Source organism: Diachasma alloeum, unplaced genomic scaffold (assembly GCF_001412515.2).
Source record: "Diachasma alloeum isolate Michigan unplaced genomic scaffold, Dall2.0 Dall_scaffold_00255, whole genome shotgun sequence".
NCBI lineage: Eukaryota > Metazoa > Arthropoda > Insecta > Hymenoptera > Braconidae > Diachasma > Diachasma alloeum.
Window position 1 is genome coordinate 711,203 of NW_021680400.1, and position 27,050 is coordinate 738,252.

The 27,050-nt window shown below is 38.7% G+C and overlaps 3 protein-coding genes across 3 annotated transcripts; 1 reads left to right on the forward strand and 2 right to left on the reverse strand.

Annotated features, from left to right (window-relative positions):
- Positions 1-4,855: 4,855 nt before the first annotated feature.
- LOC107037519 (protein flightless-1) lies at positions 4,856-11,810 on the reverse strand. Its single transcript, XM_015256100.1, has 5 exons — positions 11,527-11,810; positions 11,326-11,436; positions 9,407-10,598; positions 7,275-8,679; positions 4,856-5,807 (listed from the first exon to the last, which is right to left on the reverse strand). Exons 1-5 carry the CDS (start codon positions 11,587-11,589, stop codon positions 4,868-4,870), a joined length of 3,711 nt encoding a protein of 1,236 aa, XP_015111586.1. The 5' UTR covers positions 11,590-11,810; the 3' UTR covers positions 4,856-4,867.
- A 1,152-nt stretch (positions 11,811-12,962) lies between these two features.
- On the forward strand, positions 12,963-18,693 carry LOC107037482 (NAD-dependent protein deacetylase Sirt6). Its single transcript, XM_015256042.2, has 5 exons — positions 12,963-13,407; positions 14,192-14,319; positions 14,411-14,529; positions 15,781-15,904; positions 17,505-18,693. The coding sequence occupies exons 1-5, from the start codon at positions 13,342-13,344 to the stop codon at positions 18,223-18,225; spliced, it is 1,158 nt and encodes a 385-aa protein (XP_015111528.1). The 5' UTR covers positions 12,963-13,341; the 3' UTR covers positions 18,226-18,693.
- A 35-nt stretch (positions 18,694-18,728) lies between these two features.
- On the reverse strand, positions 18,729-23,240 carry LOC107037483 (mitochondrial inner membrane protease ATP23 homolog). The gene is made up of 4 exons (XM_015256043.1): positions 22,748-23,240; positions 22,638-22,683; positions 20,434-20,740; positions 18,729-19,028 (listed from the first exon to the last, which is right to left on the reverse strand). The coding sequence occupies exons 1-4, from the start codon at positions 22,980-22,982 to the stop codon at positions 18,831-18,833; spliced, it is 786 nt and encodes a 261-aa protein (XP_015111529.1). The 5' UTR covers positions 22,983-23,240; the 3' UTR covers positions 18,729-18,830.
- Between the last annotated feature and the right edge of the window lie 3,810 nt (positions 23,241-27,050).

Below are 27,050 nucleotides of genomic sequence, written 5' to 3' on the forward strand. Positions count from 1 at the left end.
GGGGGGGGGGGGGATTATTGATGCGGGTTTAATTTTTTTTGGGGGGAGAGGAAACGAGGTGTTGGATAACGTAGAAGGGAAGAGTATTTTTAGAGAGTTTTGATGAGTAATTTGAGGAAGACGCGAGAAATTCTGGGTTTCAGGGAATTTTTTTCGTGTTGGGGGTGGGAGGGTCTCGAGAGGGTTGAGAGGGTTGATCAGGGAATTGAGGAGGGAAGGTAATCGCCAGTTTTAACTGACCAATTTCTGGAGCATAAGAAAGATACCTGACCACAGAGTCCCAAAAAATATATTCGCCACACTATTTAATCATTTAGTGCTAGTCACATTTCAATGTCTTCCTACGAATAGTTGGAAGACGTTTAAAATATTAAAAACGGTCCAGGGCCTCCAATTTTTGAGGTACAGCGGTTTTTTTCTTTTCAAAATTTTTCAAAAAATGTGTACAATAACAATTACGAATTAGTTTTTTGAAATTCGACTCCTACACAGCTAATTCCGTTTAGTTTAATATAAAAATTTGCACTAATCATGTAAAATAGGCAGAAAAATTATCTTTAAAATATGAAAAGTATATTCTCGATTCTTTCAAAAATATTTTTCAAGCTATTTAACATGAACGGTGCAATTTTTTACTACAATAATAACGAAATTAGCTGTGGAGGAGTTGAATTTCAAAAAACTAATTCATAATTGTTTATTACACATATTTTTTTAAAAATTTTGCAGAAAAAAAAATTTGTAGCTCAAAAATTGGAGGCCCTGGACTATTTTCCACATTTTAACCGTTTGCGGGGTAAACGGACAATAAATAATTAGTTTTATTGCACTAATTATTCCTTTTTAGACTATATAATCGATCTTCAATGTATGAGAAATTTCATTCCAAAAGCCCGCAACCTTTAAAACTCATAGTAGTCTCCTCTTAAGGGGTAACAGAAGGCCATCGTTTTCTCGAAATTTTCAAACAAATTTCCTGCTCAAAGTTATTAATGTTTTTGGCATCCACAGCACATTGATCCTTATCATCGTCTCCTGCAGATTAATGTGCTTTGATCTGTAAAAATATCGATAACTTTCGGCAGGAAATTTGTTCAATTGGAAGAATTGTAATAATCTTGAAGTATTAAAATAAACTGATGGCAAAATCCAGATAAAATGGGGCGGTTATTCTTATGACAGAAGCTAAACATCTATATAGTCCTAGAAAACTTCTTTTCTGTGGTTTCTATGATTTCTATTGTCAAATTGTTGATTTTGCAATGACAACAACAGAACTATTTGTTCCAAAGGGAAACGAAATTTTTGTCAGACTATAAGCGGCTCGACAGGTCTGACATTGGACAGAAAACAAACTAAGGAAAACAAATTAATCATACAAGTGACTATACATTCAGTTCCAATCAATTCTCAATCACTGGGGGAATGGCCAATCACTTTATTTTGTGACAATATCAAAATATAATGGCCAGCTACATTCAAGGTCACTGGTCTACTCACCTTGGCTACATCTACGGTACGTGGATAGTGGCACGTGGGCAGTAGGTCTCGACAGAGATGAATTCCCTTTCTCACGCCCATCTCTGAATGTCGTTAGCAGTCGTTAAGATACAGTACGGTTCGAACTCTCGATCGGATCACACCGAGTGTCCTCTTAACGTGACTGTAATGAATTGTATTTATTTAGTCAACTCCATTGTGTCAGTGGATTAAATCGTCCCATCGGTATTTTTAACCCTTACAAAAAGACATTTTTTGTAGAGAATTTTGTAAGCTTCAGAAAAGGCCTGAACACTGAGAAAAAAAATTGCTTTTGCTAGGAATCATTTTCTCGGGAGAAGAATTTATTTTTTTAGGAGCGTATTTCTCCACGCCAGTCATTCCCAGATGGTTCATCTTCAAATATTGCATATTACAATGATGTGATAATTAAAATTTTGAATTATTCCTAATTATTTTACGTAAGAAAATTTTGAAAATCTTGAAAAACTTGAAAATTAACAAAGGGTGTTCATTCAAGGTCTTATGTACCCTAATCATCTCATAATTCAACATAATTCAGTATCGAAGGGGTGAAATGATTTAAGTCGACTCATTTCCCAGATGAATTTTTGAGGAATATTTCCGAATCTAAGGGAGATAGCGAAATTTTCGTAATTGCATTTGTTGTAGTTCTCAATCGGCTCTACAAAAAAGGTTATAACAAAAGTTTTTCTATCTTCCTTAGATTCTGAGATATTTATTAAAAACTGGTCAATAGTCAAAATTGACTTGCACTGTTTTACCACTTTGCTACTGAGTTGTAATATTTGGAGATGGACGTGAACTATCTGGGAGTGCTTGACCTCGAGAAATACGTTACTAAAAAAATTAATTCTTTTCCCAAGAAAATTCTTTCTTGGCAAAAGTAATTTTTTTGCTGAAAGAAGATATTTTTTCGTGGAATGAGTTATTATGAAGATAATTACGTATGTGTGAGTCCTCGGGAGTGAAAAAAAACTGCTGAGATATGGGGAAAACTTTGCGCCATGAATTCTCGGCCAAACGGAGACGGAAAAATCTGAAAGATGGCCTAAAAAATTTGTTCATTTTCTAGAAACTGTATAAAGTGCGTTGAGGGTGATCTGAAAAGAATAACTAACTCTAAGAAATGTTTAAAAATATGAGGTGAGACTCCGCCATCTTAAAAGCCTCTTGCGGCAGAGGGAAGGGGTATCTCAGCAAGCTGGCAGCCGCACCTGTCAACCACCTCGCATCTTTGAACATTTCTTAGAACTATTTGCCCCTTTCGGATCACCTTCAATTCGTTCCATCTATTTCCTAGAAAATGAACAAAGTTTTCGAGCCATCTTTCAGATTTTGGCATCCCTTTTCGGCTGAGAATTCACCTATGAAAATTTTCTCCGCATTTCAGGAGCATCTTTTACCATCCGAAGCGTCTTAAAAAATGAAAAAATCGTCTCCTTAAATTCCAGAGCACTAACAATTCTAAAATGGCCATCACAAGCCGAATAATCTCCCTCCTACGAGCGAAAACCACCCTTCACGAATTGAACGCAGTGATGGCGAGGAGAACAGCCATCACAACTCGGTCAGGAGCTGTTCTGCCAGAGCCCAAACGAGAGCCCTTCGGACTATTCAGGGTAGTCGTGGGAGTTGTTGTTGGTGTCATGATTGGAGCAACTCTCAGCAAGAACATTGCCAACTTCCTCGAGGAGAATGATTTATTCGTGCCCAGTGACGACGATGATGACGACTAATCTTGTCGGACTTGAGATAGATTTTAAACTAGTAAATTATTGAAAATCTAGAGTTTTATTCTATAATAATCTATTGACTGATGAATTGATTTATTTTTGAAGAAAATTTGGAGTGTTGTGAAGGACTTGGAGATGCTCTTCAGCGACAGACTGCTTTACCTGACAATTTCCTCATTGATATATTGATAAAACAGAAGTCATTATTGATGTTCAATTGCATTTTGAACATTTATGGGAGAGTAGAGTAAACCGAGTCATCTTCAATCGTCAATAGCTCGAGAATGGCAGAGTGAAATTTTTCGACTTGTTTTTCTCGTTTTCAAGGTTTTTTTTTTCAAGCTTTAAAATGAGATGTGATACATCCAAATGGTACTATCTGGTCAGGAGATATTGAAGATTGAGAAAGGTCCATCCCACTCTCCCCTATTTATTGTAATTATTTTTCTATTTGTGATTTTTTAATGTACATATTGAATTTTTTGCGGTTAAGTTGGTAGTTTAACTTTCGATAATTGTTGATACTCGTGTGATAGCTTTTCTTATGCTTCGGAATGTGTAAATGTAAGGAGGGATTGACTAATAAACTTGTTTTATTGAAATTACTGATTTCGCATTTTTTCCGCTTTTTCATTTTTTGTAATAAAATGTAAAAAGTCTACTCGGTGCATTCTAGTTAAATTTCGTATTTATTTATTAAACAATTATTTTTTATTATTTTACATATGTACGATTCTTCTATTAAAAATGATAAATAAATAATAATCAGAGATATGTAAATAAATAGTTATTGCTTGTTAATTTTGACTTTATGCTCTTGAACTTGTGCATCGTCATTTGTTCGTATTAATTTAATTAGTTATGATTCATAATTGTTAAATTAAGTGGAGAAAATGGAAGAATTCAATGGTAATCAGGGGAAGTGGCGAAACGTAGAAGACAAATTCGATTTTTTGCCCATCTTGTTGACTATTAAATGAGCGATTTGAGGGGAAGAAGTTGACAGATTTTTATTGAAATTAATTTCCCCTTCATTACCAGAATGATTGCGTAATTAACACGAAGTAAAAATGATAAATAATTCTGAGAAATGGTTGGAAATACGAGGTGAAGGCGCCGCCATCTTAGAAACCCCTTCCGGCAGAGGGAGGGGATATCCAAGCAAGATGGCGGCGCCCACAGCTACCACCCACCTCGCATCTTTGAACATTTATTAAAATTATTCATCTTCTTCAGCTCCCCTCCAACTCGTCTCATCCAGTTCCCAAAAAAGAACAAATTTCTCAAGCTATCCCCCAGAGTTTTGCATCCCCCTTTGCCTGAGAATTCATCACACGAAGTTGTCTCCTTATTTCAGCAGTTTTTCTCTTGATAACGATCAACCTTCTCAAAAAATCCCAGAAGACCCTTTCAAAAGCTGACAAAATTCTTCACAAAAAAATCTCCCCCCAAATCATACGTTTCAAAAAAAAAAAATCTAAAAATTCCCTCATTACGTTTCACCACTTCCCCTCAACAAAATTCCCTATCCAAAAAACCCTCAACAGTTCATAATCCCAAACCCCCCTCGCCCCCCCCCCCATAAAAAATCCCTGGAAGACAATTCCCCCTCACTCTGGTGGTTTCTTATGCATGCCCCAACCATGAAAACACTTGGTAAACCTCCTGCTCTCCTTCCCCTTAGCAGTGAGAAAAAGTTTCCTGGGGTTCTCAGGCTGCTTGACCCTGAGATGTTGAATATAAACCTGAGCAGACTTGTACGCAAGCTTGATCTCAACTTCAGAACACCTCGTTCCAAGCCACAAGAACACCTGCTCCCCATTATCGAGGATCATGATGTCATCATCAGCGAGGTCATCCTGACAGAAGTCAGTGCACTTTTCACTGATGACGAAATATCCTTTTTCGTTGGAGCACCTGAAGAGTCTCGTGTACTTCATGAAATCAGCGTCAGTCTCGTAGTTCTTCTTTCCCCCCAGCCCCACCCAGAAGAAGTTGTCGGGCTCCTCGCCCTCATTGAGCACCTGGAGGCTGATCCAGGGAGTGTTGAACATCTCCTCGGCGATGTCCTGAATGAGCCTCTGCTCCTCGGGATCAGACTTGGAGCCCAGCCAGACATAAACAATTCCCGTTTCTTCGTCGTTGTTAAAAGGAACATTGAGGATATAGCAGAAGGATGAGTTGAGAAGGCTAGCATCGGGCTGGATCTGGATTAACCTAGTGCAGAGAGCACTGCCATTACTCCTGAGGTGAAAGAACTCGACAGGCGTCGATCCTGGAGCCTTTCCTTTTCGCTTTCCATGATGAATGATGAATTTCCGCTTGAAGTGCGCCATAAACTTGAGGTTCTCCTGCTGCTGGTGGGTCCTGACCACCTCGAGTTTCTCACCGAAGAGGGTCTTGAATTTTTTTTGCATGGAGAAGGTGAAGGTCAACCAGCCCATGTTACCGGCGTCCCGGCCCTGCCAGAAGTATACGATGCACTGAAAGTCGTCTTCGTATTGCTGCTCCTCTCCGTCTTCGTTTTCCATGTCGAGAGGTATCCAGTACCTGGGACGAGGAGGATAAAAATATTGTCAATGGTTATAAGCCGTTATTAATAGTGATTTACTATATATTACATGAATTCAATTTTGATACTTGAGATATTCTCGCTGTGGCGATGCTGTTGTTAATAATCATTAACCATTTTTAATCGTCATTAATAATGTTCAACCATTATTAAGGAGTGTTAACGCTCGTTAACGATTATTAATCACTATTAAATTTTTTTTTTGAGTATCCACTATTAAATTTTCTCAAATATCATCAACAATCGTTAACCAAAATTAACCACGTTTAACCATTGTAAATGATTATTAGCCGTTGTCAACCATTATTAACAGTTTTAAACAATTATTTACGACTTTCAAATATCACCAACAATCGTTAATCAACATTAACCATGTGTCTGCATTGTTAACGATTATTAACGGTTGTTAATCATCATTAACACTGATGAACCATCATAAACATTGTTCAATAATTGTTAACGGCTATCAACAGTAACCACTAGAAACCACTATCTACGACTTTCAAACATTACCAATGATTAACCAACATTAATCATTTTGAACCCCTGCTAACCATTATTAATCATCATTAACACTTATTTAACTATCCCGAAGAAAACCGTGAAAAAGCCTTTAACACGTTTTTTTTCAAACCATATTTTGAAATATCATTAACAACTGTTAATCAACATTAATCATGTTTAACCCCCCTTGATAATTACTAACGACCGTTAACCCTTGTTGACGATTATTAACCACTATTATCAACTTTCGCCGCCGAACCTGGATTAACAATCGTTAATCACCATTACCAAATATTAACCCCTATTTACGAGTGTTAACCACAGTTAATACCCATTAACCACCACTGACAATCCCAAAGGCATAAAAAAAACATGATAAAAAACCCTTTAACATATTTTTTTTTCAAACCATATTTTGAAATATCATTAACAACTGTTAACCACCATTAATCATGTTTAACCCCGATTAACAATTATTAACAAACTCTAACCTTTGTTTTGTTGACGATTATTAACAACTATTATTAACTTTTGACTCCTAACCACGATTAATAATCGTTAATCACCATTACTAAATATTAACCCCTATTTACGAGTGTTAACCACAATTAATACCCATTAACCACCACTGACAATCCCAAAGGCATAAAAAAAACATGATAAAAAACCCTTTAACATGTTTTTTTTTCAAACCATATTTTGAAATATCATTAACAACTGTTAACCACCATTAATCATGTTTAACCCCGATTAACAATTATTAACAACCTCTAACCTTTGTTTTGTTGACGATTATTAACAACTATTATTAACTTTTGACTCCTAACCACGATTAATAATCGTTAATCACCATTAACGAATATTAACCCCTATTAACGAGTGTTAACCGCAATTAATACCCATTAAACATCACTGGCAATCCCATAGGCATCATAACTCACCTGCAAAGGAACACATAACAATCCTCGCTATAGAAATGGCCCAGCTCCTCCTCCGGAAGTCTCACGAACTTCCTCTTCTCCAAAACGAACGCCTCCATGACTTCAAGGTCATCACTCCACTCGTTCATCAGCTGCTGCGCCTCAGTATTAGACATCTGGGGCTGCCTCGGCATGAACAGCGCAGCAAGATCAGCTTTGGTGTCTTGTTGCTTTGCCCACTTGGTCAGATCAGCCCCAGTTTTAGCGACAGACTCAGCAGTTCTCGTGAAGTCCACAGCAATGACCTCATCCCACCCCGTGAATTTAGACTTAAATATCTGGGACTCCGTTCCTTCCTGAAGGCGAGTCACCATGGCAAAATCGGGTCGATCAATCATGTTGAAGAGTTCCTGGGACAATTTCACAGCTGCCGCCCTAACAAGTCTCGTCGACTTCTTTCCAAACCAGACAAAGACGTCTAGGTAGCAGTCCAGTATGTAGACGTTTCTATTATTCAACAGGCTATTCGACAGTTTTCCGTGAGGAACTTCGACCTGAGGAAGCTCCAGGTAGCCCATGCCCAACCTAACTTGATACAGCCTCGGGGTGACAGGGACAAAGTCCTTGTCCACATGCTCCTCGATGGCCTCTGGTGGATCTCCCCCGAGTGCCTCCCAGAACTCGTCCGACTCAGTTCCCATCGTCTCCATGATGATCTCCGCCTTGTTCTTCCTCTCATTCTTATTGATCTTCTCCGCCAGAAGACGGGATTTCGATTTCAATGTGTTTTTCGCATTTTTACCGTACCACATGAAGATCCTCGTCCCCACGTCGAGAACAAAAACAAAGCCTGGGTCGAGACTTCCTGGGGAGAAGACCACGGGTTCAAGGTGGATGGAAGCCCCAGCTGCATGCACCCGGTACAGCCTCGCTATCGCCGGTGTGTCTTCAACGGTGTAAAATCCTGAGGAAGTCCTGCCGCCCTCGATGTACGTGATGTCGGAGTCGAAGAGCATGAGGAACTCGTCGCTCTCGTCCCCTTGCTCCTCCCTGATGGTCCTGCACTGGGCGCCGAGGAAGTTCCTCAGGTTGACAGCGTGAATGGCAGCGCAGGCGCGCTTGTCCAGGGTCGCCTTCTCTCCGATCCAGAAGTAAATCGCCCAGAGGAGGGAGCCCGCCTCGTCGAGACTCGTCTTCAGGATGATGTAGCAGTCGCCTTCGTAGAACTTGCCGTGGGCGACTTCCTCGATTTGATTCGGCAGGAAATTCTCAATCTCCCAGACTGAGAGACCTGGCACTTGCCCTGCGTCCTCGTCGAAGATCTCGGAGTAGTCCAACGGCGGCTTTTCGAGGCTCTCGTCCCATCGTTTGGGTTTCAGGGACTCGGTTTTTATATCGTCTTCATCCTTGTCTTTGTTTTTTTCACCTGGGATGGTGCAGGAATTAATGCTTCATTATTATTTCTTGCTTGATTATTTTTATTTTCATTTTTGAGAGGGAATTAATAACAACGTTTGATGATTTTTAACCATGTTTAATCAATGTTAACAATTATTAACGATATTAACGGTCATTAACATTGATTAACCAGGATTAATCGTGATTAACCATTGTTAACGGCTATTAACAACTGTTATAAGTTGATGACAATAATTAAAGGACTATTACGGATAATCATTAACAGTGGTTGGCCATAATTAACCATTATTAACTATTATTAACGTTTATTAACCATGTTTAATCATTGTTAACAATTATTGGGGAAGAGTGGGGCAAAATGAATCTGCGATCCACGTAAATTCTTGATATCTTCGTTTATAAGCAGAGATATTAGGATATTGTCGATGACAAATCTTCCACGTTGCCCTACCTCCCCGTAACGAGTGTTAATCCTTGTTAATGATTATTAACCATTTTTAATACTCGTTAACAACCATTAACAACTATAACAATAGTTAATCAACGTTAATCACATTTAATATCAGCCACAGTTGACAATTATGAACAATAGTCAACCATTATTGACATTGTCTTACCATTATTAATGGTGATCAATAATTATAATATAGTAATAGTTAACAACCGTTAATAATTACAAAAATGATGAATTATCATTAACCACAACTTGCCACTAAAAAATTCCTCAATCTCACCTGCAATGTCCTTCATCCCCCTCAAGATCTTCGCCTGATCCTGATCGGCCTCCTCCTGATCCCTCCTCCTCCTCAGCCTCAGCTTCCTGGCAATCGGATCCTTCGAACTGTTAACAGTCTGCGCTGGAGCTGGAACATTAGCCCCAGCCAGTCTCAACTGATGCTGAAGTGAAAAATCAATGTTATAGAATTCAATGCCAGAGCCTCGTTGCACTTCCGTCGGTTTCGGTGGCATCACCAGGTTCGGATTGTCCCTCAGGTCCAACTGTTCAAGATCAGTCAATAAGTGAATGGCATCAGGAACAGTTATCAGTCGATTTGACGAGAGAATCAACTTCTTCAGGGATCCACACCTGCAGAGACCCTCGGGTATCATCTCCAGGTGGTTCTTGGCAGCTGAGAATATTTCCAGTGACGATAATTTTCCTATTCCTGAGGGAATTCCCTCGAAGTCAAGCTGATTGTCGTTGACGTAGAGTCTCCTCAGGGTGAGGATTTTGCAGATGGAGGGGGGCAGGGAGGTCAGCCGGTTCCTGCAGAGGTTTAGGGTCTCCAGCTTCTGCCACAGCTCCAGGGCTGTTGATATCTCTGTGATATCGTTGTCGGAGAGGTTCAACCTTCTCAGATTGGGAAGGGAGTAGAGAGCATCGGGAACTCTTGGGAGTGAGTTTTCGGATAAATCAAGCTCCTGAAGATTCGTCAGACTCTCTAGGGACGAGGGGATGTTGTTGAGGGTGCGCTGGGTGTCCCTCATTGAGAGGGTTGTCAGGTTCATCAAGGAGGGAAGCTGACGCAGCTGAAAATGACCCAGAGGATTGTGATTCAGGTTCAGGGTCTGGAGATTTGCTAGTCTTCTCGTCTGGGGGGGAAGGGTCTCCAGTTGGTTGTTACTTATGTCCAGGAAGAGGAGGTCTGTCAGGTGGATGAAGAGGGTGTTGGGGATTGTCTCGATGTGATTGTGACTCAGGTTCAGGTTCAGGAGGGAACGGGCTCGCTCTAGGCCCTCTGGGATCTCTTTTAAATTGTTGTGGGAGAGGTCTAGGGTCGTCAACTCCTCCAGGTGGAACAGCTCCGCTGGGATGCCTGAGGTCTTCACGTTGTTGTGGCGGATGTTTAGGGTGCGCAGGCAGTTCAGCTCGGTTAACTCACCGTAGAGACGCTCCAGGTTGTTTTTCACCAGGGATAAGTGCTCCTGAAATTTTTTTCAAAGGCACGTGTGAAAAATTTCGGGTATTTTGCTCAAGCTTTGGGTTTTTTGGGGTTTATCGAGCCATTATGAGACCGAAAATGCGCTTAACAATTTTTTTTTCCAAATTTAGGTATTAAGTAAAATTAAAAATTCATTAAAATTTAATTCATAAATTAATTTTTAGAATTCTTGATTTTTTTGAAAAATCGGTTGCCCCATACGATAACTCAAAAAAATGTTCTGAATTCATTGAATGGTGGGTTAAAAAATTGCTTCTATGGCCCTTTGAGCGAGTTTGAGGATGAAGACGATAATAATAATCGTTGTTTTGATTGATTTATAGAATAATTCTAAAAAATTTCGTATTTTTTGAAAATGGGAATTCCGAAGATATCTTTGGATATCATGCTGCAAATTAATTTAATGCATGAAAAAAGTTTTTCTAATACCATTTTATCGAAGTTTCAAGGTAATGTAGATAGCATGATTCTTTCATTTGATTTGTGCAAGAATTTTCACAAGAGATGTAATACAATTGATTAAAGATGAAATATAGTTCAATTGAACTGAATAGTATAAAACGACAAATGATATACGATAAAAGAAAATGACATGCGAAACGACCATTCGGAAGCATATTGTTAATTTATTACGAAAAATCGCAATATTATTTGAAGACAAACGCAATTTCTCCCTTGGTTTTTCCTGCCTTTTCCTACTATTGACTCACCAATTTCAAAAGTTTTCCCATCTCCTCTGGTATCTCCGACAAATTCGTTCTATTTAACTTCAACCATTGTATTCCTGTCATCAACCGTACGGACGGTGGAAATTTATTCTCCTGAAACAAAAAAAAACCCTCTGTGAATCCCAATTTCTCCGGAATAAAAAAAAATTTTGACATTCGTCACATGAAATAATTTCTCCTCACTCCAAAATCATTGCAGCTGAAGTCCACCCCCCTGACAAAAGGTAAGACCCCAGTGTTCGCCATGTCAAACTCAAAATCTCCGAAAACTAGTCCTAAATCTCCAAAAACGTTTCAATAAAAGCCACGACTATTTAGAATTCTCAGACCCATCGAGAGCCTTGGAACTCCACACCTTCTCCACACTCCACAGGTTATGTTCCCCCAGGACTTCCCAATCGGTCGAGTAACCTTCATAAATTGATAAACAAACCGCAAGGAGCCCAAAAAAAATGAATATTCATAACCGCGAGTAAAATAACCAGCGCATAGAAATCTTTGATCCTATGATATCGATTATTCGGAATATCGATCTTTATTTCAATATTTATTGCTCGATATAATTTTATCGATTTTTTAAATTGCGGTTGAATTGATTTTGCGTCTTCAATCGATCGATATTAAACAAAATTTCATTTTTGAAATTTTTTTTCAAGAATCATTTTGTGCAATTTTTAAATGCAATTTTTTTTCAATTTCATAATAGTTATTTTCATCACAAGGTCCACAAAGTATTTTCTGACGAATGTGGCTTTATTGGCCGAGCCGAAGGCGATTCAAAATACTTTGTGGACCTTGTGATGAATGCAATTTTTCGTCAGAAGGCCCGTAAACCGCGATCTAACCGAGCGAAGCGAGGTTAAAATCGCGGTTTACCGGGCCTTGTGACGAAAATAATTTTTCATCACGCTGTGACGAAAAGTGAACTTTTCGGCACGCTCCGCGTGCCTAAAAGTCCAATTTCCGCCACATTGTGATGAAAAATATTGTTCGTAACTCGTGAAAAAATGTTTTTTCTCGCCTTCGGCTCGTGATATAAACCTCCCACTCGCCAAAAAACACTTTTTTGCACTCGTTACGAAATATACTATTTTTTTATACAGCGGAGGAATTGATATGACGTCTGCGATATATCGATATTTAATAAAATTTCATTTTTGAAACATTTTTTCTCGAATCATTTTGTGAACTATTGCTCGATATAATTTCATCCATTTTTTTGTACAGTGGAGGAATCGATATTACGCCTTCGATATATCGATATTTAATAAAATTTCATTTTTAATTTTTTTTTTCTCAAATAATTTTTGTGAAATTTTTAAATGCTTTTTTTTTCAATTTTACGAGTAAACCAAATTTTTATATCAATATTCTCAGTATCGATATTTTTAACGCGATATGTCAGACGATCGATCGCTCAGGCGACGATTTCTATCGATAAAATATATCGATATCCACTTCGATATCTCGAACATTCCCACCACAGCAACAGCCGTGCAATAATGGCCCACTGACCGTAATATGACGTCACCGCCTCTGAGGACCAATCCGAGTAGTCGAAAATCCACCAATAGCCGGTGAAAAATGTGCGTGAGTATGCAACTGCCGCCAACCCCACGAAACCAACAATTTCGGGGCTTTTGGGGTGATTCTCAACCAAAAGCACTCGAAAAAGCTCCCCCAGATGAACAATATCAAGCGACTGAAGTGTGTTTGTTACTCCCACGATAATATTTAACATTTTATCACTGAATTAAAATGTTAGAGCCGGTTTAACTCATCAACTTCGACTCAACGATTCTTCATAATTCGTGGACAATACTCGATATATCGCTTGTCAGGCGGTTGTTGCTGTTATTTGAACGTTGTTTGGACTGTTTTTATTTTTACTTCGGGGTTTTGAGCATTTTGAATCGGTTTGGGAGGGGAAATTAAGGGTTTTGGGGGCTGCTGAGGTTTTTGGGAGTTTCAGGCGATTTTTGGGATTCACTGGGCAGAATGTCTTGTAGTTATGCTGATGGATTGTCTCCGTATGAAAACAAAGGCGTCTTGGGGCTTGAGGAGGTGAGTTATTGTCATCAAGTCTTGATTTTTTTTTTTTAGAATTTTTTGGGTTTTAGGTTGGCTTTCAGAGGGTGGAGGGGTTTGAGAGGAAATTCCTGGAGGGAAATAGTGAAGAAAAAAAATTATCTCGAGGCAATTTCGATGTGTCAACGGAATTTGAGAATTTTTATCAAAAAGTCATCTTTCAATCATTTTTTTTAACTTCTACGTTATGTTGATTGTCTTCATTGATGCATATCTAGAGATCGGGAGAATGAAGTTTCATGATTTTTTTTTCATTTTTGAGATCTTTTGTTTTGTTTTGAGGTGAGAGTTGATTTGTTTGAATTGTATCGTTAGGTGAAGAGATATCGAAGATTGAAGAAAATTGATTTTGATTGATTATTTCAAATTAATTTCACTTCAACATCGGTTTTTGGGCAATATCTTCGAATCCAAAAGAGATAGAAAATTTTTTCAAACAACTTTTTTGTAGATTGCATTTCGCTCTACAAAAAATGTCATCATGACGATTTTGGTATCTCTACTGGTTTTTAAGATATTTATTAAACAATGATTTTGAAATCATTTCAAAGTCCAAGAAAGTGAAAAATGGATTTTTATTTCATATTTAATATCTCAGGACTCAACAGTCCGATTTGGCTGAATCACATCTCATTTCAAAGCTTAAGAAAATATCTTGAAAACGAGGGAAGACTTGTTTGATTTCACTCAGCCGATCTCGAGATATTGGAGATCGAAGTTCTTTTTTTAAAATTCTGATTGTTGGATTTTTTTCTTTAAGAAATACGAGAGCTCTGAGACCCTGAGGCTTAAATGCGGACTTCTGGCGGAGTGGATCCAGGGAGCACGTCATGTTGTGGTGCACACAGGTGCAGGGATCAGCACTGCTGCTGGAATTCCCGACTTCAGGTGTTCATTCACTCATTCTTCAATTTATCTTTCTGGAGTTTTCATTCCTTTCGTCTTCAAATTTTGTATCAATTTTTTCTTCACATTGCAGGGGACCCAATGGGGTCTGGACCCTGGAGCAGAAAGGCTTAAAGCCAGAGAGGGGTATTTCCTTCGATGATGCCATACCCACGAAGACCCACATGTCGCTGAAACGACTGCTCGAGAGTCGTAAGTCCATGAATTCACAAAGTGATAGGGGAGGGTAGGGCAATATGGACACCAAATTTAAATAATGAGTTGAATTGGATCAAATCTACTGTTCCGACTTGAGTTGAAATACATTCAATACATTTGTATCTGTAAAAATGTATTAAGAATCAACAGAAAAAGCTGCATCCCAAACCCATCTCTTGGATTCGTGCTGGAAATCCGTTGTTTTCCATACCCTAGCTGTTTGATCAGCTGATGTGGTCACTAGCAGTCTGAAAGAATAGCTTGAATGATTCAACTTCTAAATGATTGGGGGAGGGTGGGCAATATGGACACCAGATTTAAATAATGAGTTGAATTGGATCAAGTCTACTGTTCCGACTTCAGTTGAAGTTTATAAAAACGAACACATTGTCATAAGACTGCGTCGTAGGAATTGTAAGGTAAAGCAAAAACGGGGTAAAATGGACACTTGGATTTCTTCCTCAATTTTTTATGCTTCAACAATGTTATTCAATTTCTAAAACACTAGTCATGACTGCGATTTTCAAATTGAAATAAAAACTCATTTTTGACTTTTGCCGTGGGGGGTGGTAAACTAAATTTTTCTTTGCTCATTTATCCTACCCTCCCCCCATTGTTTTCTGGTGATTTCCGGTGTAAGTAGAAAAGTAGTCATCTTACAAATTTCGCAAGTGGACAAAAGGTCAGTTGTGTAGAGCGTGCAATTGTTCATTGAAAAAAATTAATAATTTCAAAGTTATTGCAATACTAAAACAGGAAATCCAAAGCTATTCTATATTTCAGCCTTCAATCCAAAATTTAATAGAGTTGAAGATTATTTGTTTATATCTCTTCCAACTCTAATTTCTCTCTAACAAAAGATACTGACACGATTCTGTTGGAAAATGTCTGTTGAAGATTTTCTTGATTAAAAGTTGAATAGAACCGACTTTTTCGGGTGTCCATTTTACCCCACCCTTGAATAATTTTTTGGTTGTGAATTTTGCCAACAAGCAATTCTTAAAAATTCGATTATTCAGTTTTTTGAAAAAATTTTGAGCGTTCATTTTTATCCATTCTATACGGATTTATCAGGTGTCCATATTGCACAATGAAACAATTTTCAAAAATTTGAATTTTGAAAAAAAAAATTTCTACGCAGATTTTTTGACGGTCCATTTTGCTTCTGACGTCCATATTGCCCCACCCTCCCCTGTTTTACATGTGTCAAGGTATATCAAGAGTGACAATTAATTTTTTTTACAGAAAAAATTAAATTCATCGTCAGTCAAAATATCGACGGTCTTCATCTTCGCTCTGGAGTGTCTCGGCAGTACCTCGCTGAGCTGCATGGCAACATGTTTACTGAGCAGTGTGATAAATGTGGAAGGTAGGATGATCATTTCGCCTTTGAGTTTTTCCATTTATTAGACTGCATTCCAGAATAAAAGCCACTACCCACTTTCTGATTTGCTAACACCTTTCTTGAAAATCTCAAGACCATCAGAATTGAGACGTACAGCTCTGACTCCTGGGGAGGCTCAGATCACCTCCGACAATCACTCTCAATACGCTGTACCTCCTCACCCATCACTGAATCTTTTTTTCTCATGCTGTACCATTCTCACATCATTCCTCGTCTTGTGAAGTTCATCTTTATTCTTTCTACCTACATTATGAAAGCTTATAACTTCCTATTTATGGTCTTCCTGTGAATAATCATTTCTGCACTGTCTACTGAACGTTAATGCTTGACTGGAGGCCCGCGGGCCATGTCCTTTCATGAAGTTGCAACGAATTTCGTTGGAAATAAAAATAATACTCTCTTTTCTCTCAAATTCTCACACCATACGGCTCTGTTCATCATCAAGGTCTTCAGGTTCTTGCACTCCTCGACGTATTCACGATGATTTGAACGCATGTATGATGTAATAATAACGAAATTCTCCTGAGGAATTGAGAAGAACAGAAGAAATTTCGAAGGATTTTACGATTCATGAAGGAAAATGGATTGATCTATCTGAGATAATTGTTTGAGATTGTTAATTAATTTCATGTTGATGAGAATTATCATCAATTATCAAGATGATTGCTCACCCATTGATGACTTCAGTCTCACGCACTTGGCGACTTTAATCCCCTTCGTGATACTATAAAAATCTTTTTGATTATAAATTTCAAATAATCGATTCTCCCTTGTAAATATCGTCACCTAAAATTAATTACTCCTCATCTTGTGAAATTCGTCTTTATTCTTTCTAGCTACATTATGAAAACTTATAACTTCATATTTATGGTCTTCCTGTGAATAATCATTTCTGCACTGTGTACTGAACGTTAATGCTTGACTGGAGGCCCTCGGGCCATGTCCTTTCATGAACTTGCAATGAATTTCGTTGGAAATAAAAATAATACTCTCTTTTCTCTCGAATTCTCACACCATACGGCTCTGTTCATCATCAAGATCTTCAGGTTCTTGCACTCCTCGACGTATTCACGATGATTTGAACGCATGTGTGATGTAATAATGACGAAATTCTCCTGAGGAACTCGAGGAAAACAGAAGAAATTTCGAAGGATTTTACGATTCATGAAGGAAAATGGATTGATCTATCTGAGATAATTGTTTGAGATTGTTAATTAATTTCATGTTGATGAGAATTATCATCAATTATCAAGATGATTGCTCACCCATTGATGACTTCAGTCTCACGCACTTGGCGACTTTAATCCCCTTCGTGATACTATAAAAATCTTTTTGATTATACATTTCAAATGATCGATTCTCCCTTGTAAAAATCTTCACCTAAAATTAATTACTCCTCATCTTGTGAAATTCGTCTCTATTCTTCCTACCCCCATCCAGGGTTGATACTTAACAATGAAAAAAAAAATTCTTCCCACCTACCTTATAAAATTCCAAATAATCCTTAATCCATCGTAAACAACTCCCCAATTTCGTCCCTCTAAATCTTTCTCAATATCCCCAGACAATTCATCCGTCACTTCGCCACCACAAGCGTGGGAAAAAAATGCCTGGACACAGTCTGCAGGTCCGAGCAACTGGGCGGCCGTCCCTGCCGAGGTCGTATGCACGACACAATCCTCGACTGGGAGCACAACCTCCCCGACAACGACTTAGCCCTCTCCGACCTCCACTCGAGTGTCGCCGACCTCAGCATATGCCTCGGGACAACCCTCCAGATAATTCCCAGTGGCAATCTCCCCCTGTACACGAAAAAATACGGTGGCCGCCTGGTGATATGCAACCTCCAGCCCACGAAGCACGACAAGAAAGCCGATCTCGTGATAAACGGCAATGTTGAGGAGATAATAACGCACGTGATGAAGAAACTGGGCCTGGAGATACCCGAATACACGACGGACATCGATCCTACGAGAAACTCAGACCTGTCCTCCTCAGAGCTCGACTGGACAATTCCCTCGAGTCGGATCAAGGAGATGAAGGTGCTCTACAAGAAGGTCTGCAAGCCGACGAAACGCAACAGAAAGACGTTCATGTACGAGAGGGAGAGAGAGTGCGAGAAGCCACCGAAGGCCAGAAAAAGGTCACTAGGTGTTAAGAAGGAGGAGATCAGGGCGACTGGGGACGACGAGACCCCTTCCTTCAACGTTGACATCAAAGAGGAGAAGGAGAGTCCAGACATCAAAGAGGAAGTTGTTGACAATGACGAGAGGAGCAGCATCTAACGTCCATCTGCTGATCGTTTTCGCTTGGTTCTCCCGCACTGTCGAGTAATCTTCAAGTGCTCCAATAATAATTACTGCGTTGTATCGTTAGGGACGAGTAGATTTTGTCGTTTCAACAAACGAAATTGGGAATGATTTGCTCACACTTTGGTTTTTATGGAGAATGAAGGCATACTTTGACACTGAGACTTCATTTTTGAAGAATGTTCGATGAAATAAAACTGCACAAAAGAAGGATTACTTGAGTAAAAGTAAATTTCTAAGGTAACTGATTAGGAACTATTGAAAAAGGAAGAAAAGTTTTTACTTATTTTTGTATCTGACGTATTATTAATACTATTATGGATATGTGATTCGTTTGATCTCCAGTCTGAGCTGCTTACAATTGTCATGTGGAAATTAATGTAATGATCGTGTAATACCGAAATATGAGTGATTTAGTTTGAGGTGAAAAGAGGGGAATTTCATTGCAGTAGATGTACCTTTCATTTTGCCATTCCAGATGAGATTGAGTAATTTTTTAATGGCCTCTGTTCAGAGTATGTACATGATTGAATTGAAATGCATACATTTAAAAAATTCATCACTAATTACAGGACAATTTGCTAGAGATCGTAGCCATAGAGAGAGCCCTCGTAGAGGGCTTTCTCCATGTCGTCGGTTGCTTTTCGTATTCTCCTGCCTATAGGCTCCATGTCGTTGTAGCATTTGTCGAATACTCTGTCGACTGCCGCTTTCGCTTCGTCTTGGGTGACTCCTCTAGTTGCTAGGACTGAGAGCATCGCTCGTCTCTTGACGCATTCCTGGGACAAATAAACGTGACGAATGCGTGAATTTTTTTATTTGGAAGAATAATGAAGAATCAAGTTGTCATTTTGTTTCCAAAGAAATGTCTCAGTGAGAAGTCATCGAGACGTACAGCGTGCAAACGCAAGGGATTTTTGGGACGAATGAAATGGTTTTTTACTCGTGTCTCTGAGACTTACAAAGGCGTGAAGGCGGTAATGTCGGTCCAGAGTCGGGCCAATATCGGCTCAGGGTCGGGTCATCTATGGGGACGTCATATATGAGGACGGCCTCATATACAGGGACTCCCAAATGATGAAAAATTTAGAACTCTTCCCGGAAAATTCGACATTTTTAGGGTCTGATGATGACCGATAATGATGAAAATCAATTTAAGACCCGGGTGTACTATTTTTCAAACGTTATCTCAATGTTTTTTTTTTCTTTCGTCATCTGAAATTGTCAATTCAGTCCTGCATCATGCAGAAGTTTTGAAAAATTATGAATAAATAATCGAAAGAATTTGAAAAAATTGTCAATTTTTTCAAAGAGCATTTTTAATTTATATTCAGAATAAGTTGAATAACAAGAAATTGAAAAATGTATCTGATTTACGGTGTCAAATGGCGGCATGTCACCCAATATCATGCAGGGGGAAGACTGGTTTCGTAAATCTTTTCCCACACTGCACAGAGACATTTATTACGGAAAAGGCTCTTTGAAAAAAGTTGTAATATTTTGGAGAATTTTTTAATCACACTTTTATCACCTAAAAATGGCAGATGGCTACATCCCACTGTTTTGAAAATTGAGATACCTAGCTGTCACTTCCCATGTGGAGTTAGTCTTTTGTTATCTACCATGGAAAATGACAGCTAATAGATAATTTGCCACAGCGAATCATATATTTGTAATTTCCACTTTTTTCAACTCATTCTGAATCTCAATTAAAAACGCTCTTTGAAAAAGTTCAGATTTTTTCTATTTTTTTTTATCATTCTATCATAATTTTTGGGAATTTCTACATGATGTACCACTCAATTGACAATTTTGGATAATGAAAGAAAAAAAATCCAGATAGCATTCGAAAGATAGTAGAATTTCAGAGAATTAATTGACGACTTCTCAAATATCTTGCTACAATCATTATGAATCACTACTGTTCCCGAAAAAAATGAATATTAATAAATGTGTCATCTCCATTTCCATATTCATTTATGTTCAAATGTGAATAATGAAGCTGTTGAAGAAATTTCCATGGTCATCCGCTCGATCACACGCGAGGGGGGAGGGGGCGAAGCCCCCCGGGTCGACGAGCGATGCGAGCAGGGGCGAAGCCCCCTAGTAGGAAAGTAAAAATTTCACTGGAATTTGAATTCTTCGTAGGTCCGTCTGCATTACAATCGGATATTGAGAACTCACTTGATGTTTTTTCCTCAAATTGAACCAGGAGGCATCCCCATCAACAAATGCACTCATGAAACTGCAGTACGTTAGATTGGCAGCACGGACTTCTGTGCAGGCCAGGTGATCCAGGTTCTTGAAGTCCAAGTTATTTCGACAGTAGTCGAACATGTGAATCAGTTCGTGGGACAATACACTCCCGATGATACCCTCGATTCTCGCGGTATTCTGGCAGACGACGATCTGATTCAGCTCGGGGTCGTAGCCACCTGTCACTGATTTGTCACAGACTTCACAGGTGATGTGTCTCCTGATGTCTACCGGGCTGAGCAAATTTTTATTCAGAACAATTAATTCACATTTGAGGCCTGGGTGGATCATCTTTCGATCGTTATCTCGATTGTTTTTCCATCTTCATAGTGTCAAATATATCACAATTTCCAGTGGATTTTAAATCACGCAGGCGTCCCGAAAAATTATGATTGTACAATCAGAAAAAGTAGAAAGAAAAATAAACATTTTTAAAGAGCGTTTTTAATAAAGATAGCCAAATGAGTCCGATAGAGAGGAAATAGTGAATGGATAATTTATCATGAGAATTTTCCTCATCTAAATGTCAGCCAATAGAATTGCACTATTCGATTTTTATTTCATATAGTCAACACGGTATTCAGCTGATTATTTTTCCAACCCAAATATCGGGCAATATAATTGGCCCATTCGACATCGCGTGGTACAAGCTACAGGGTTTTCAACTGATTATTTTTCCAACCCAAATATCAGGCAATATAATTGGCCCATTCGACATCACGTGGTACAAGTTACAGGGTTTTCAACTGATAATTTTTTGATAATTTTCTCTGGTAGTTGCTATATAAAAAACAAAACATCATGCAGTCGAATTAACCCCTCGTCAAACTGACAGATTGAATTCAATTGTGGTAATCCGAGGATTGTGAGTTTCGTCTCATGGTCCAATTATATTGCCCGACATTTGGATTGGAAAAATAATCCCCCGAATGCCACACGAGCTGCAAAATTAATCGGGCATTTTCCTCAAGGTTCCCCGCATACAAACGAAGTCATCAAGTTTTTCAGGAACAATCACTCGTGCTTCGCACTCGTGAATTTTTAACCTGAAAAACTTGACTCCTTCGTTTGTTTGCAACGAACCTACCGGAAAATACCCGATAATTTTGAAGCTCTTGTGGTATTACAAGTGATAATTTCTGATAATTCAACTGGTAATTTTTCATGTTGACTATATTTGTGGAAAACAAAAGGTTCCGTGGTCGAGTGAACCTCTGGTTGGAACTGTCAGATGGATTTTGTCTCATAGTGCAATTCTTTTGGCCGACATTTGCATGGGAAAATTCCCTCCTGAATACTACTCGAGCTTCAAAATTAATCGAGTCAAGGTTCCCTGCACTCAAACGAAGTCGTCAAGTTTTTCAGGAAAAATCACAACGAACCTATTGGGAATTGCTCGATAAGTTTGAAGCTCTCGTGGTATTACTTGCGGTAACTAACGATCTGACAGCCATTGACTGCTGCGATAAATGACGACCTAACAGCCATTAGATGCATCAAATTATTAATTTGCAATTTTCTCCCTATTGGCTTTATTTCCAAATATTATTCAAAAACGCTCTTTGAAAATGTTCAGATTTTTTTCCACGTTTTCTCGATTGTACAATCATAATTTTTGGAGACTCTAGGGCTATGTAAAACTGAATAACAATTGGAGATCATTTCAGATTATCAAAGTAAAAAAAACAACCAACATCACGTTCGAAAGATAATCCACTCGGGCCTTAATGTCATTGGAGAAATGGAAGGGCTTCAATTTTTCCTGAATATTTTGGAATTGGAAGGAGATGAGGAAATTTTTATAAAGATCTTGTGACGATTGTGTCATCAACTAATTTATTCTTAATGATTTTGAAATATTAAATTGTCTCGACAGAACTTCTCGTTTTTATTTCAATCAAAATCATGTGCTAAGATCGAATGAATTATCAAAATTTTCCTGCTTCGAATCCTTTAAAGACCAAAATTAACAAATTTCGTGTAATCCCTCCCACTCCACAAAAAATATCTTTAAAAATATTTCCTCACCCCTCTTAGACCTAGAAATGTGCAGCAGGAACTAATTTTCGTCTGCAATTGCCTCCCACTCATCCACAAGACAATTAAAATAATTAATCAATTAATTTCCTCACCATCCTGAACTCTTCAGAGCTGCCATCATCAGCTTCACTATAGGGTCTGTCCCAAAAACCAAAAATTATCTCATCTATCATTCAGAAGAACAAAAAAAATTCTCTCTTACGTTTCTTCACGCAGTTGTAGACCTTCCTCTCGCAATGATACTTCTGTATATTCTCATCCCCTTCCTTCATCAGCAGAGTGTGAATGATGGACTTCTTCTTGGAGCCCCGTCTCTCCGGATACAGGTCGTGTCCATACAGCTCACCCTTTTCGTCAGGATATGTCTTCGTCGGAGGAGGGGTATATTCAAAGTTTCCATCACTCGGTTTTTCATTATTCTCACTAGAATTTGACATTCCAACTCTAATTGAGATTTATTTGTAATTTTTTTTCTGTCACCGGCACTTGATTGTGGTCTTCATGTACTGCGTTGACTTTCAAGGAGTTTTTTGATTACATCAGATGATTCTGGATGTTCTGGAGCACCTGGAGGTGTGTTTGAGGTTGGGGTTGGGGTGGACCCATGTGAGCGGCTCCATCGATAATAGAGGAATTTTTATTCCCGCGGCGGGTTAAGCAGATTATCGGTCGGTTCTAATTTTAGGGGCTTCCCCGGATTATTTAGAAGTGGAATTCTGGGCTAATTTGGAGGAATCGACCTGATAGACCTTTTCAGATTTTCGGAAACTTCTTTCCCAAAATAATTCTTCTAGGAGTTTCGGACACTTTTACCACATTACCGCATTTACCGTATTTCCATTGACACCTTGAGGGGTAATAGAAGGGGACTGTTTCCTCGAAATTTCCTGCTCAAAATTGGGACCGCTAATTACCGATGGCGGCGCTCGTTTTCACCAATATGGACGATTTTAGGCTTCCCATATACACGCTAACACAAGCCCAAATTGGGTTGCATACTGTCTGTGTGCAGCCCAATATCCGCCATTCATAGGTGGCGTTTTGATATTTAGCGTTTCCAATTATTCATATTTCTCGACGCCAAATCACATCGATCTTCATCATCACCTCCTGGAGATTAATGTGCTTTGATTTGTAAAAAGATTGATAACTTTTGGCAGGAAATTTGTTCAAAAATTTGGAAAATTAGCGGCATTCTGTTACCCCTTAAGGGGAGACTACTACGTGTGTTAAAAGTCGCGGGCTATTGGAGTGAGATTTTTCATGTATTGAAAATCGGTTATGTATGTTTAAAAACGGATAATTAATGCAAAAAAAAAATGGTCTATTGTTTGTTTGCCCCGCAGGCGCTTAAAATGTTAAAAATAGTCTAGGGTCTGCAATTTTTGAGCTACAGACGTTTTTTTCTTTTCAAAATTTTTGAAAAAATGTGAACAATAACAATTATGAATTATTTTTTGAAATTCGACTCCTACACAGCTAATTTCGTTCTTTTTAATATAAAAATTGGCGCCATTTATGTAGAATAGGCAGAAAAATTATTCGTGAAATATTTCAAATATATTCTCGATTTTTTCAGAAACATTTTTTGGCCTATTTTACATGAATTGTTGCAATTTTTTATTAAAAAAATAAAGAAATTAGCTTTGTAGGAGTTGAATTTCAAAAAACTGATTCGTAATTGTTATTGCGCACATTTTCTTCAAAAATAAAAAAAACACCTCTGTAGCTCAAAAATTAGAGGCGTTGGACTATTTTTTAACATTTTAAACGTCTGCAGGATAAACGAATAATTGAAATTTTTTTTTGCATTAATTATTCGTTTACGAATGCAAAAAAAAATTTGCATTCGTTTATTAATGCAAATAAAGTTTTTTAATTATTGGTTTTTAGATATATATAATCGATCTTTAATGTATGAGAAATGAGAGTCTATTCGCTTTTCGTGGACTTTCGAAGAGCTTTCGACTCTGTTCCCCATCACTTGTTGTGGCCCAAGTTACAGAGGATTGGAGTCAGCTCACGCATGGTGGCCGTCATTAAGGACTTGTATGATCACGCTTCCATACAGATAAAAACCAGCGAAGGTTCTTCGGACCGCTTTGACATGAGTGAAGGTGTCCTACAGGGGGAGAAGTTGAGCCCTCTTCTGTTCAACCTCTACCTCTCTGACATAGAATCCTTTTTTCGAAGTAATGGGGCTAGAGGAGTCGATATTGGCGGTATGAGAGACGTGATCCTTCTTTTATACGCTGACGACCTCAATTCTGGCGTTCAGCTCGATCGACTTAAAACGTAAATTGAGGATTCTAGAGGATTACTGTAAAATTAATGGTCTAACGGTCAATATAAGCAAAACCAAGGTCATGATCTTCAGGAAAGGAGGTCGGTTACCGTCCAAAAACCACGAGTTTACTCTTAATGGCGCACCAGTCAAAATCGTCTCCGAGTACACATATCTGGGGGTCAAGTTTACTCCTTCAGCGACGGGTAGGGCTGCTACCGATGCAGCAGTATCGAGATCCCGTGCTGCCGCAGCTTCAGTTTTAAGGATTCTCGCTAATATTGGTGCTGATTCATGGGAAGGTATGAGGAAATTGAATTCCAGCATAGTGGTCTCAACCTTGCTGTACACATCTTCATTGTGGGCCCTCAGAGACTTGGCTACTCTTGATTCAGGACACCTTTTCTTTCTCAAGCGTCTCTTCAATCTGCGGAGAAATACGCCGGGTTTCGCCTGGAGACTGGCATCTTGAGAATCTCTTATGAGGTTATAAAGCAGGCGCTCAACTGGATTGTTAAGATCCTGAAGATGTCAGACGAGCGTCTCCCCAGAATTTGCCTTATGAGACTAATCAACTTGGCTGCACAGCCGGAAGTAGACTCCCCGACCAAAGCCAGATACAACTGGGTCATGCAGCTTAAACATAGCTTGAACGGTATTGATTGCTCTGATCTTTGGACTAATCTGAACCCAAATTGGTGGGAAACGAGGATTCCTGATATTCTTCCTCAACTCGCGGAGAAAGAGAGGTTTGAGGACTACCTCCGTTACCTCTCCTCCCCTTCAATACTGCTCAAGACTTTCAGACATCCCTTGGATGATTTCGGAGTCTTCTACCCGGAAAGATGCCCTCTCGAGTTCATGAGAGCTAAAATCCAGCTGAGACTATCCACAGTCCATACCAGGCGCCTATACATCAATAAGATAGACTACAGAATCAACGCTAGTGAGATTTGCACCCTTTGTAACTCGCTCTGCCCTGAAGACCTGGTGCACTTACTGTTCATCTGTCCATTCTATGCTCCGCTGAGGGAGCATTACCTTCCTAACTACTTGCGAACTCCAGATATTATAACTGACTCCAGTATTTCAGCCTTTTTGAACTCGAATAATTTTAGAGATATTAAAGTTTTGTATTGTTTTTTGCAGAAACTTTTGCAACTTCGTTCGCAAGAATTGAATGATTAAGGGGTCTAGCTGTCTAACATAGGAGGACTCGTCTCACCGCTGCCAAAACTGTCTCGATTATTTTCATAGCTTTATTTCGGAAGATTTGGATTTCCTTTTCCTATTGAATTTTTTGAATTATGTTCTGAAGCTTGCGCCACTTTACTTAGCGCTAATCAACTTTGTTCATAGAGTGGATTTTTTATTTTTTTTATTTTATTATGTACTCTTCTTGTAGCAGGATTCCCCCTGCACCAATAATACCATGTATTAATTGCAGAAATATATATTATTATTAATGTATGAGAAATCTCATACCAATAGCCCGCAACTTTTAAAACCCATAGTAGTTTCCCCTTAATAACAGACAAGCGTATCTGCATATGGAATTTGTAGAACTTAAGACTGTTATTAAGGCGGCGATATCATCATTACGGTATGAAAATATTTTACCCGATTGTCAACGTTCTCCAAATATTCCCAATATTTAAGTGGTCACTGAATTTCGAAATCGCTGGCGCATTCGTCTACCTTTCTGATGAGTTTGATTATTAATATTATCAACCACTAGCGAACGGGCGCTTCGCTCCCGTATAATATAATATAGATTATATTATAATGTATAGTATAATATAATATAGATTATATTATATTATACTAATTTATTTGATTGTTTTCTTTCCAATTTTTCTTTGCGGTTAGATTAAATTGAATTTATTGGATTCTATTCGCATTGTAGTATACAAATTGTGGGAACAGTTTTTCTCATTTTCAAATGAAGAGATATTTATGAGTGTTTCCCTCATCGGAATCTCGGCCAATAGGAGGGCCACATTTGATGTCACGTGGTACAACCTACACGGTTTTATATCGGTAAAATTTGGTAAAACCACGGCACGTTGCTAAGGGAGAATAAACAAAATAATTGAAATGCGAAAGTGTAGGTTGTACCACATTGACATCAAATGCTGCCCTCCAGTGACCGAAATTCCGATGAAGAAAATACTCCTCCAAATACCCCTCGAGCTTCAAAATGCATCGGGTATTTCCCTCA

Excerpts from the sequence above, each read along its gene's own strand:
- LOC107037483 (XM_015256043.1), bottom strand. The coding sequence starts at position 22,982 with ATGTCAAATTCTAGTGAGAATAATGAAAAACCGAGTGATGGAAACTTT. Across the intron at positions 22,684-22,747 it reads CTACAACTGCGTGAAGAAAC|ACCCTATAGTGAAGCTGATG; the intron begins GTAAGAGAGAAT and ends TTTTTGGGACAG. Across the intron at positions 19,029-20,433 it reads ATTTGAGGAAAAAACATCAA|GAATGCGTCAAGAGACGAGC; the intron begins GTGAGTTCTCAA and ends TATTTGTCCCAG.
- LOC107037482 (XM_015256042.2), top strand. The coding sequence starts at position 13,342 with ATGTCTTGTAGTTATGCTGATGGATTGTCTCCGTATGAAAACAAAGGC. Across the intron at positions 14,320-14,410 it reads GCTGGAATTCCCGACTTCAG|GGGACCCAATGGGGTCTGGA; the intron begins GTGTTCATTCAC and ends TTCACATTGCAG. Across the intron at positions 15,905-17,504 it reads CAGTGTGATAAATGTGGAAG|ACAATTCATCCGTCACTTCG; the intron begins GTAGGATGATCA and ends CAATATCCCCAG.
- LOC107037519 (XM_015256100.1), bottom strand. The coding sequence starts at position 11,589 with ATGGCGAACACTGGGGTCTTACCTTTTGTCAGGGGGGTGGACTTCAGC. Across the intron at positions 10,599-11,325 it reads TGGGAAAACTTTTGAAATTG|GAGCACTTATCCCTGGTGAA; the intron begins GTGAGTCAATAG and ends AAAAAATTTCAG. Across the intron at positions 5,808-7,274 it reads TGTTATGTGTTCCTTTGCAG|GTACTGGATACCTCTCGACA; the intron begins GTGAGTTATGAT and ends TCCTCGTCCCAG.